This window comes from Erinaceus europaeus, chromosome 21, assembly GCF_950295315.1.
Source record: "Erinaceus europaeus chromosome 21, mEriEur2.1, whole genome shotgun sequence".
Classification (NCBI taxonomy): domain Eukaryota; kingdom Metazoa; phylum Chordata; class Mammalia; order Eulipotyphla; family Erinaceidae; genus Erinaceus; species Erinaceus europaeus.
The window spans coordinates 22,443,627-22,455,986 of NC_080182.1; the positions used below are offsets into that span (position 1 = coordinate 22,443,627).

The following is a 12,360-nucleotide window of genomic DNA, read 5'->3' on the forward strand; positions in this document are numbered from 1 at the left end:
CCATGTAGACTAGCAGTCAGTACCTTTATAAGAAAAGGGACTTAAAAACTCATTACCACTAGGTGATAAAACGTGGTCTTGACTTGGCTACATTCCAGGTGAGACAGCTTAGTAGAAAAGTGACTTCTTCCCTCCATGTAGTATACCAACACTAATTTTTTTAATGTGTTTGAAGTTTAGGCAGCTTTACATTCACATCCTAAAGCAGCCCTCACAAGTGTGGTACAGCCTTCCAAACACCACTGTTTACATACAGAACCAGAAACTTTTGGGGTGAGACCTCTTTTTTTTTTTAATTCTTAAAAATTATCTTGATTTATTGGTTAGAGAAGACCAGAAATTGAGAGGGTAGGGGGAGATAGAGGGAGAAAAACACCTACAACACTGCTTTACCACTTGCAAAGCTTGCCCCTTGCAGGTGGGGGATGGGGGGTTCGAACCTGGGTCCTTACCCACTGTAACAGGTGAGCTTAACCAGGTGTACCACCACCCAGCCCCAGGCAAAACCTAAAATGTTTATTGAGAGATGAAAGAGTACGAGGGCATCATGTTGGTACACGCGGTAGTAGGAATCAAACTCAGGACGGACTTCATGCGTTGAGAGTCCAGCACTTAGAGAGTCGGGCGGTGGCGCAGCGGGTTAAGCGCATGTAGTGCAAAGCACAAGGAGAGTCCAGCACTTAATGATCTACTCTACCACTTCACAGGACCACTGGGCAGAAATCTTATCTCCCTTTGTCTTTCGGGAGGAATCATTTCAGGGCATGCAGACAGGAGTTTAAGCCTCTCCCAGCAACTGTTTTGAGCTACCTGCCTAGTAGGAAGGTGAAGCAGATGTTTATATGGCCCTTGCGGGCTTTTCTAGGTTATGTCTAGACACCTACAAATGCCGGTGTGACCCCTGCACTTTTTCTGCTTCAGGCTCAGCTCCCTCACGTCAAAGTCCATGCCTACTTTGCTCCCGTCACCCCACCAACAGCCGTGGGAGGAAGTGGACAGCGACTGTGCAGGTGCTGTGTCATTCTCTGACAGCTGCTGCCTGGGCCCAAGGCATGAGGAGGCGTCCCTTTCTCCAGAGATAACTCAGAGTCTTGCTGACCTACTCCACCATCACCCAAAGCTGTTGATTCTCCACTGGGAAAAGCTTTTCCAGGTAATAAGACTTCTGTAGGGATTGCAGTACTCTGGTTGACAGTTTGATTGCATGCTGCTGAGTGCAATCAAAGTCTTGTCTCTGTTAACACTTGGCCAGAGTGCTCTCAGTGCAGCCAAGATCATGCAAAAAACTGGGGTCTCTTAAGAGGTGGGGGCACATCTAGGTACAAAAGTCCAGTCCTCGGCTCTGTCGGCGTTCTTCCAACAGACCATTAGTGTTAGCACAAATTGAGCAGAGGGAAAAAAAATCTGTTGATTTACTACGATACTTAAGCCAGTGACCTACATTCATTCACAACAATTAAGAAAAAAATTAAAAGTTAAAAAAAAAAAATCCCAGGACTTTCCACTTTGATAAAGTTGCTATTAAGTCTTCAAAGTGACTATACTGCAGATTCATGTTGCCTGGCAGTTTCTATGACGTGGAGGCTTACGTCAAGTGGAAGGCAAGTCAAGTTTTCCGTGAGACACCAAAGAATCGAGGACTTTAAACTGGGTGGACCAGAGTCTTCACCTTTATGTTTCTGTTTATTTTGTCATATAGACCTTTGGGACCAAAATCTAAACAAAAGCAACTCAGAGTTTGTGTTGCCTCATTGGAAATTATAAACTCTGGTTTATGCTATAGCACATAATGAGGTTCTTGTTAAAGGAGAAAAGCTAATTATGTCATCTCCCAAGAATTTGGAAGAACCTTTAGGAAACAAGAGTTGAACTAAGGCTTATCTATTGCTATAATCAATTAAAATTGATGAATGGGTGCATGTAGAATGGATGTGGTTTTTCCAAGTTTTTTTTTAACTGTAGAAATCAAGTTATACCAGAACTAGTCAAGTTTTACACACTGAACTCCAGATCAGTATTGTGTTGGTACCTTTTATATTCATAGTATAAAAAAATGAATGAACCAGAGCAATGCTTTAAAGTTAGAGGGTTTTATTGCTATAATCTTAATGCAAACAAATTTGAGAAAAGTCATCCCCCCCCTAAATTCAGACCTTCCTAATAGTCATTTAAAATCTGGTAAGATGGCCTACTTTCTGCTCCATGCTGTCCACATTTATCTTGATTAAAGATAATAACCCATCACCCCTTCCCTGTGAACTTCTCCTACCACGATAGTCAAACTCTTAACAACCATTCCCCAAACAAATTAGTCCAGAGAAGCTGAGATAAAACAAAAAAAAAAAAAAAAAAAAAAAAAGAACTGTAACTTTATCAGATGGATAGTCTTAGAAGCATTTAGTATATAACGCCTCACCTGCATCCCAGGAAGATAAGACAGATAAATGTATAATACCTCCTCCTCTCTCCCCAATTTAACAGGGTAGTTAAAATTAGCATTCAAGTCTTCGTTGTGTTACTACCTTAACGGTAGACCCCAGTTTTTCCTGGCCTAAAGCTACACACCACCAGGTACTTAAATACACATACCACTGGACAGGGAGAAAAGACTGGTGCAGGAAGACAGTTAAATGGTGGTACAAGATAGACTTGTTTCAGTAATTATGAATTAGTTTCTATTAAAATGATAAGGAGTCTTATTTATTTCTCTTGAGCGAGGACTGAATTTATTGCTCAGCAACCTCACTTATGAAACAGAAGAACCTCTGGTAGAGGAATAAGGCCTAGTTCTCCTTAGGCATGGCTTGTTCACTCAGCTTTGAGCAGACAAACTAAAGTAAATTGGCTTCACATTTTAAAACATTTGGATAGTTTCTGTACTTAGAACCCTTCTATCGTATGAAATGAGAGACACATTTGCAAAACATACAGAAAACATTTATTATACTGAAATGTGTACATCCTACTATTTAAAAAAAATTAGCAAATTTGCTGGTGCCAAAATTTAACCTGTTTCATTGGGAGAGACTGATGTTCAATGTCACTCGGTATAGTTTCAAATTTGATGAGCTTTTAATTATTTTAACCCATGTCTAGAACTTGAGGAACTCAAAATAGCACACAGCATTAAATGACATTTATTGTTCCATAAATTTTGAGACTCAAAAGGAATGCTAAATAGACAAGCAAAACTCTAAAACAAGAGATAAGATTACTTTTCCCCAAGTGATCGGCATAAGAAACAAGTGGTCATAAAAAGAAAGGGGGAAAAAAAGAGACAGGAAAGTCCTCTCCAAGATTCTCAAAGAGTTAACATGTTTTCAAATGGAAAAATGGAGACAATACTTTTCCGTATCAAGCAATCTCCTTCATGAATAAAAAGATGTCAAAGTTTTCACCCACTGATGTAGTTTGTCTTCCAGGAGAGATTTCAAACTCAGAATTATTCATTCCTATATCTGCATGAACACAGATATGAAGACCAAATAGCACATTCAAAACATGTGGTAAGTGGACAGAAATGCTCTAACATGGAATTGCAAAATGGGGTCTCCTACACCACAGGCCTCAAAAATGCTTGCTGAAGAAATCTGAGAAGGAAAGCGATAGATAGGGACAAGATATAAAAACAGTGGAGTCCCTTTGAAAAGTATACTGGCAGGCAAGCATTTGGTTTTGTGAAAGAGGCACTCTTTTTTTTACTGAAAAAGAAGCTATTATGTGGTGTGTTTAAAGAAGCCCCTAAATAATCACCAGATGTTTACCCATGATTGTACTAAAGCTCAGTGTTTGAAAAGTGAGCAATTTTTATGGTATAATTTAGTGTTTGATTTGTGCTGTCTAGTGTTTCGTGAATGATTTCAACTTGTTGATAACAAGATCTCATAACACCAAATCAGAAACTCTTATTTTCCCCTCTGCTATTTCTGATGCTTGGGGTGGGGCTTAACAGGAAGAAGGGATGGGGTTGGAAGGGTGGGCACAGACACAAGAAAAAGGAGAAAACCATGATTTAAAGGGGGCTTCAAAAATGAAAGTCAAACAAAATGCTAAAATGGAAGCAGAAGGAAAAGGTATTTCAATCAATCCATGACAAAGCAAAAACACAAACGTCTTTGTACCTATTAGGATTTACACTGATCCTCTCACCAAGGTACTCTTGATAATGCAGTTTGCTTCAAGCCTGCCTTCCTGGCTTGGATCTTCCTCTGACGCCACGATCACAATGGACACACACCCTTCCTTAGACATGATTTCTTCTGGGAAGGCGTGAGCCTCTTACCTGACCACTGATCCTCTCGTCAGTCCATTGCAGCTCTCCAGACAGCTTCCATACTGGCTCCAAAACACTGTCCCTGCCCCAGGTCAGCAGAAGGTTCAGGCAATAAAAGCCAAACTGGCACAGAAAGGTAAATGCCCAAGTACGTCTTTACATTCATTTCCAAACAGCGTACAGTGTAAAAAGACAGCAAAGGCTGTTTCTAGGAACTGTATCTACTGGCCTCTGCCAGAGAAGCAGGCGGCCGGGCCTACACCATGGCCTCCCAAGCTGCACGCATGCTGTCCCAACGTGCACACCCTCACGAGGAGGCTTGGCTATGGCAGTGATACTGAGGAGATTTGCCTCCCATACAGCTCATTAGAAAGGTCATCTTGTGTTTTCAATATGAAACATTTCATACGGTAAAATCCAATCCCAAGACTTCTTGGATTCAGTCTTCACACACTTTTAAGCGTGACTTTATTTGGTACTGAATATAGTTCAGACTACGTAAGACATCACTTCAAAATTATGTGGATACCATCACCATTTTCAGCTGTAGAAAAAGGAAAGAAAAGTTATATACTTTAAAGAAAAATGATTACCTTGGCTCTAGCTCCTCCCTATGGCAACTCATACACACATATCCCCTTTTTACTCTGTAATGGCTAGCCCACATTTTCAAGACTGTGCTCCATTCTGCCCGCCAGTACTTCTAGGCTGGGATATTGAAACAAATAGCAAAGTGCTACAAAAAAAAAAAAAAAAAAAAAAAAAGGTACAGTGAATGGTTCTGTCATGAAAGATATAAATAAACCTTACTTTTTAACTCAATTTATAAGTCTGAAACTTAGAAAATAATTTCAGTAATTTTGCCCGGGTGACACAGTGATTCTCAGGAAATGGAAAGAAGCTGTACAGGCATTCATCAAGGAATAAGTGAATTTTTTAATGAGGACTAAAGTCTGAACAACAGTTCACCAAGATTGGAGGGGGTATCCTATGATGCCTGGTATTAGAATGTGCACTGCTTTCATAGAACAGTCATAATCACACTATGTTTCTGACTTACGATTATGCACATTTTTGCAGTAAATATTATATTGTTTTAAAAACACAAAATTGGGATATTTGTGAAAGTAAAATGAACCAGATCACAGGTAACTCAGACCTTCAGGTAACTTGACGCTGTATGTGACAATACATCAGGCACAGTGAAATCACAACCACATGTCCTGGGCTACTTCCTTCAAGAGTGAAAAGAATGGGTGAAACATGTTCCTGTGCCCTTGTAGGTAGAGCATTTAAGCTCAAGTAAATTTAGGTTTTAATCCGCCAAGCATCTAAAGTCTGTGAAAGTACGCTCTTTCACATAACAATTTCACAGTAAAAAATTCCTAACATAGGGGGTTGGGCGATAGCACATGGTGCAAAGTGCAAGAACCAGCGTAAGGATCTTGGTTCGGGCCCCTAACTCCCCACCTGCAGGGGAGTCACTTCACAGGTGGTGAAGCAGGTCTGCAGGTGTCTTTCTCTCTCTCCCTGTCTTCCCATCCTCTCTCCATTTCTCTGTCCTATCTAACAACAACATCAATAACAATAGTAATAACTACAACAACAACAACAAAAATAACAAGGACAACAAACGGGAGACAAAAGCAAATTTAAAAAAATTGTTTACATCAAGCCCTGTTAACTGGACTTGTCTGAACCTCCTCTGGATCTCTTTCCCACATTCATTAACTTACCTCAATGATTACTATGGTCTTGAGTTGAACTGAAGGCTTTCTGACTTATCACTCAGACCCAGGCCCTCCTGCTAGCCCCTGCATAATCAACTGCGAAATGGCATTTCTACACACCTAAAATGAAGCTTTGTTGCTCCCCCAACCCTACCCACCTCTTTACTGGGAACCACTATCTGTACAGTTGCTTTTAGAAGAGTGAAGCCCAGTAGGGCCCTATTTATAAACATGTACAATGCTATTGCCTTACCTAGATGATACCTCCTGCTTCTTAATTCTACCTGCCCGTTCCTCTACACAGAATTGCAAGAGTGAAGAAAAATCCAATCACATGCCCCGCGTTTATAAATAACTTGACTGGACCTCCCTACACATGCAATATAATCTAACCTGATCACATAGAGCAGATCCCAACTGCCACTCCACTCTGCTCACCCCTCACACTGAAGGGCAGCTTATGGTCTCTACACATAGCCCCACACCACTGCAAGGTGGCCCCAGCCCCTTCTCAACATCAGTGACACCGCCTCAGAGAAGCTTTGCCAGCGACTTTATGACCACCTGCTTAGGTTTCTCTTCTCCTTAAATACTTCACATTTTCCCTTTCCTTCCTGGAAAGGACTGTTCTGTCAATTTCTGAACACTATATCCTTCAGAGTCAGACTCTTATTAAAATTGTACGGCACTAGCATTTTCAAAAAGTAAACATACATGATCACTACTTACTACAGAGACACACTGTATTTCAAGATACAAAACACATGCAAAAGTACCTTTTACTGTGTAGAATAAAAAACAACTCTCATCTTGAAAGTTCTGAACCATCTAGAAGGATAAATCAGATATAATTAAGCAAAATTCATACACAACCACCTTAAGTGACTACAACAGATGTTTTCCTTTAATACTGCACTAGTACAGGACTCAGCACCCCTTACCCCCCCACCCAAAAAAAGGACAGTCTGTGAAGGCAGTGTGAGGTAGTAAGAATTTACACCTGCTGCACTGGCAGAGCCGGGGGCTAACACGATGCCCACGGTCCATCCCTAGGTGATCAGGATAGTCACCTGCTTGACACATTCCCTGCCAGGCTCTGTGCATGACGGCTCTCCACAGAAACTCTGCACAAAGAGCTCTTCGAGTATCACCACTGAGTATTGCCATTTGGGGGTAAAGAGGTGCTTTCCAGGCTTGTTTCTAAAAATTAGTGGACAAAAGGAAAACACACCCAAAGGCCTTTATACATTAAAATAAATAAATAAAAATTAAAAAGCCAAAGTTCAGCTTTCCTGTGTCTGAATGGACAGAGTGTAGGACCTTGGACTTGATCCCTAGAACCAACACGGAAGCACCATGGAAACCAGCAAAGGAAACTTTACAGATGGCGGCAGTGAGCTTTTGTGCCTGTGCCTCCCCTTCTCCTATGTATGGAGTGCGAAGGTTGGGCTGCACATTCCCCGACACCATGTTTAAGGAAAGGAGGCGCTACAGCAGCAGTGGTGAGCCACAGCTCCCCCATGATTCATATTCCTTTTTTTGGTTGGTTGTTTTCATTTTTTGAATAGGACAGGGAGAAACTGAGAGGAAAAGGGAAGCCAGGGAGAGAGACAGACACCTGCAGACCTGTGATTTATATTCCTTACATCATTAGTGTGACTGAAACTCTTGTCTATAAAAATGATTTTAATGCCCATGCCATGAGGTGGCACAGTGGATAAAGTAGTAGATTTTCAAGGATGAGGAGGTCCTGAGTTCAATCCCCAGCAGCACATATACCAGAATGATGTCTTGTTCTTTCTTTCTTTCCTCCTATCTTTCTCACTAATAAATCAATAAATCAATCAATCAATCAATAAGGGGGTCGGGTGGTGGCGCAGCAGGGAGTCGCTTCACAGGTGGTGAAGCAGGTCTGCAGGTGTCTCTTCCTCTCACCCTCTCTGTCTTCTCCTCCTTTCTCCATTTCTGTCCTATGCAACAACAATCACATCAGCGACAACAGCAATAATAACCACAACAACGATGAAACAAGGGCAACAAAAGGGGAAAAAATGGCCTCTAGGAGCAGTGGATTAGTGGTGCAGGCACCAGGCCCCAGCTGTAACCCTGGAGGCAAAAATAAATGAATAAACAAATAAACAAACAAATAAATAATTTGATGCCCAAATCTTTAGAAACAATTCCTGTGAGTACTTGTAAATGTGACCACAAAGTTTTTCAATGGTGTATACACACTCACATTAGTATGAAAAGGGAAAAGCAAGTGATTTACATTACCTGGTCACTAACAAGAATGTGAATACCAGTAGGACCCTGTCTGTAAACCTGGTTAATTTGGTGGAAAGGAATATTAAAGACCAATGCAAGTTTTCGAGCGACTTCTGAGGCCACCATTTCTTCTAAGTAGATTGCATGATAAACTGAAAAAGCAAGAATAACATTTTAGGAGTAATCTTTGATCTGTTTTTCTACCTAATCTACAGGAAAAACATACTCTTCAAATGTAAGAGTTAAAATGGGAAGTAAACTAGTCTTTCCTCACCCCTGTAACTATTGTAAAATCTCCAGTTCCCCATATGAAACATAATACATTATGTATGCTCACATGTACTGTTTAATGAACACTGTGTCTCTGTACAAAAGGACTTAGGCTTTTAATTTTACTTCAAAACAAGAAGGAATTAACTGCAAATAGGCTTAGAAAATCATTTTAGGAAAATGGGAAGATAGCTAGACTCTGGTGACGGTTATACAATTCTGTAAACTTATTAAAACGTCACTGCATTGTTATTTACAATTTTATTAGTTAAAAGGGAGATTTTATAAGTATGTAATTTGTAATTTACAACCAAAAAAAGCTGGTTTTTAAAAGTGGAGTGTATTTGTAGAAACACACACATCCAAAAAAAAGGGGGGGGGGCCAAGACTGTGAACTGTGACTTCTCCTGCTCTATAGAGTTCCAGCAGCAAGCCGCCACCCATATATAGTTCTGCAATATATATAACTTAGCAGCAGATGCTGTCTGTATAGTATCTAGCATATCTACAATGAGTGACTCCAGGGAGTTGGGCGGTAGCGCACATGGCGCAAAGCGCAAGGACCGGTGGAAGGATCCCCGTTCGAGCCCCAGCTCCCCACCTGGAGGAGAGTCGCTTCACAATCAGTGAAGCAGGTCTGCAGGTGTCTTTCTCTCCCCTTCTCTGTCTTCTCTTCCTCTCTGCATTTCTCTCTGTCCTATCTAACAACGACATCGATAATAACAGCAATGATAATAAACAACAAGGGCAACAAAAGGTAAAATAAATATAAAACAAACAATAAAGTCCCATTCAATTAGTGGTCCAAATCAGACATCACTTTGAATATACTGCATTTCCCCAAACAAGGGCTTTCTCCTTGTGTGAGTGGTTTTCACTGTAGAACTCTTTGTTACACATCGTAAAAGAAAAGTTTAGAATTTGGAACTATGCTTAGGCTAAAATAATCTATTTTCTTAAAACTACATTTATTTAACGGGGTGGGGTAGGGGACAGGGAACCCCTGGGCTTTATCCACTGAGCCATTTCCTGGCTCCAGGGTAAGATTAGACCACAGGTCACCAACTCTAGCCTGTGGGGGCCAAACCCTCACTGTCATCTTTTTTTAAGAACATGAGATTTATGAGAGCACAGCCCCCACCATCTTAGTGTTACCTATAGCTGTTTGAGCACAGTGGCAGAGCTGTGTGGGGAAGCTGGAGCTCTGCCAAGTTGGCAGTGTTCTCGCTGACCCTTGATCTACAGTGAAGTTCGCTGATGTTTCCTCACAGGCCTCCACAAAAACCAGCATCTACAGATACACCTTCTGTAACATTAAAATCCTCAACGCAGTAAATGAAAAGATCTTGAGGCATGGAAAGGTCCTTCTGAATTTTTTATCCTTTAAGACTAACTTGCAGCATCTTAACATGCTTAGTCATATTCACTGATTTTTGAAGTATAAAACACTAAATTCAGAGCTCTACCCACTAGACAAGATACTGCTTCTTGGAATCCCATGACACATCTTTCTAAAAAATTCTGTGTGCTTCACTAAGAATATGGGAAGAAGGGAGATAGAACCACATACCCACCTTTCAAATGAGGAAATAATGTGCTTTAAAAATTGTTTGCTTAGGCAAGGGTAGATAGCATAATGGGTATGCAAAGAGACTCTCATGCCTGAGGCTTCGAAGTCCCAGGTTCAATCCCCTGTACCACCATAAACCAGAGCTGATCAGTGCTCTGGTAAAAAAAAAAAAAAAAAAAGGAAAAAGGAAAACATTCACTGGTCAAGAAAATAAAGCAGAGTAAACAGAAGTGACAGGCTCACCACACAGAACCCACAGTGCTGATCAGACATGTGTCTGAGGCAACAGCACTGTTACAGTGGGTGGGTGGGTGGGGAGAATACAGGTCCATGAAAAATGATGAATGAAATAGTGGGGGTTTTATTGCTAAATGGGAATCTGGGGAATGTTATGCATGTAAAAAAAAAAAAAGAAGTAGAAACGCAAAGCAGAAATTGACTGAGTTTGGAGTATGGCACCAAAGTAAGAAAGCAGAAGTATACTAGAGTTTGCAGTGAGTACCTCCCTAATACTTCCTCTCCACTTTTCCAAGCTTTGGGTCCATGATTGCTCAACAATTTGTTTGGCTTTGTATGTTAACTCTCTTTTCAGTCACCAGGTTCCAGGTATCATCAGGATGCCGGCCAGACTTCCCTGGATTGAAGACACCACCAATGTGTCCTGGAGCTCAGCTTCCCCAGAGACCCATCCTACTAGGGAAAGAGAGAGGCAGACTGGGAGTATGGACCGACCAGTCAACGCCCATGTTCAGCGAGGAAGCAATTACAGAAGCCAGACCTTCTACCTTCTGCAACCCTCAATGACACTGGGTCCATGCTCCCAGAGGGATAGAGAATGGGAAAGCTATTGGGGGAGGGGGTGGGATATGGAGATTGGGCGGTGGGAATTGTGTGGAGTTGTACCCCTCCTACCCTATGGTTTTGTTAATTAATCCTTTCTTAAAAAAAAAAAAAGAAAAAAAGAAAGAAAGAAATATAAATTTGAAAAAAAAAAAAAAAAGAAAACATTCACTGGTCAAGAAAATAAAGCAGAGTAAACAGAAGTGACAGGCTCACCACACAGAACCCACAGTGCTGATCAGACATGTGTCTGAGGCAACAGCACTGTTACAGCTTCACATAGCCTACCCCCACCCCATCAAACAGTAAAATGGGAGGGAATCTTCCTTTTTTTCCTTTTTGCTAAGCTACCAATGCTATTATTTGCTCATTATAGTAAACCTGAGATTTAAAAACAAAAGACACCAAAACCCCCAAAGCATTTAAGCCAGTCTTTCATTTTGAGAAGGTTCTGGCATAAAAGGCCATGTGAAGAGATCCATGTATGGCTGATACATCGAGAAGGCTGCTAGTTTCCTGGTCTCCCAAGGACGGCCCTACAGCCCCTCTCTCATAACTGTCAAAATGCCTACATCAGCAACTCAGCAATCCCAGCACAGGAGGAATCAAACAGAATCTTACTCAGTCTTTCTAAGTTTTGACTAAGTGTCAGAAAGGTAGTGAGACACAATGCTGAAAGGGCCTCGATACCCACCGTAAGGTGTCCCACTGCCATTCTCGCCTCCACTGCTGGGAGCCTGCTGCTGCCCTTGCAGTGGTGAGCTGCTTGGCTGCTCCTGGCAGACATAGATGGTTAAGCGGGGCCTAACCGACCTGCAATCAGAAGATGCCACTCATGAGCCTGGAAATGGAAGCTGTCTCACCACTTATACAGATGCCAAACAATCTATGGTCTATTTCCTTTAAAATGTCATTTCATTCAATAAAACAATTCACTAGTAAAAATGTAAAGACACACACCTCACAACAACTATCACAGGTGGTCTAATCTGACGATCCAGACTCTAAACCACTGAGATGGTCTGTCAGATGCTGGTAAATTTAAGTTTCAAGATTCAGTCAACAATTTAAAATCAGAGTCAATTTTAATGGAGTTAATTCTCATACCACAAATCTAAAAATAGCAATGACAGTAATTGAACTTAAAAGCCAGCAAAGTTTATGGTTGTATCATTTTAATTCACAATTAGAAGTTTACATTTTTACTAACTATGTAAGAGTAGTCATATGATCTTGAAAATCATAGATTCTGTATAGCTCACCTAAATGAGAAGTTTGTTTTCGTGGCAACAAACCCAGTCGTCTTCAAGAAATCAGTACTGCCCATGTGCATTTCTACCAGTCTTACAGTCTACCTCTGCCCTCATCAGTGCCTGCATCATATCTGGGCCTGCCCTGAAGGTGTACAC

The 12,360-nt window shown here is 41.2% G+C and overlaps 2 protein-coding genes across 7 annotated transcripts in view; one reads left to right on the plus strand and one right to left on the minus strand.

The window, feature by feature from the left end:
• FBXL2 (F-box and leucine rich repeat protein 2) overlaps nucleotides 1-3,402 on the plus strand; it is a 54,425-nt gene extending 51,023 nt beyond the window's left edge. For all 3 annotated transcript variants that reach the window (XM_060180496.1, XM_007524037.3, XM_060180497.1), the window contains one exon: nucleotides 922-3,402. In XM_060180496.1, coding sequence (XP_060036479.1) covers nucleotides 922-1,029 — 108 coding nt within the window. In that variant the 3' untranslated portion in view covers nucleotides 1,030-3,402. The remainder of the gene's footprint in view (nucleotides 1-921) is intronic.
• Nucleotides 3,122-12,360, minus strand: part of UBP1 (upstream binding protein 1) — a 55,396-nt gene continuing 46,157 nt past the window's right edge. For 3 of the 4 annotated variants that reach the window (XM_007524036.3, XM_007524035.3, XM_060180494.1), the window contains 4 exons: nucleotides 11,646-11,764; nucleotides 8,281-8,423; nucleotides 6,780-6,831; nucleotides 3,122-4,817 (listed from right to left, as the gene is read on the minus strand). In XM_007524036.3, the coding sequence (XP_007524098.1) occupies nucleotides 4,780-4,817; nucleotides 6,780-6,831; nucleotides 8,281-8,423; nucleotides 11,646-11,764 (352 nt within the window). In that variant the 3' untranslated portion in view covers nucleotides 3,122-4,779. Of the gene's footprint in view, nucleotides 4,818-6,779; nucleotides 6,832-8,280; nucleotides 8,424-11,645; nucleotides 11,765-12,213; nucleotides 12,347-12,360 lie in introns of those variants that run through there. The other variant, XR_009547061.1, reaches the window with a different exon arrangement.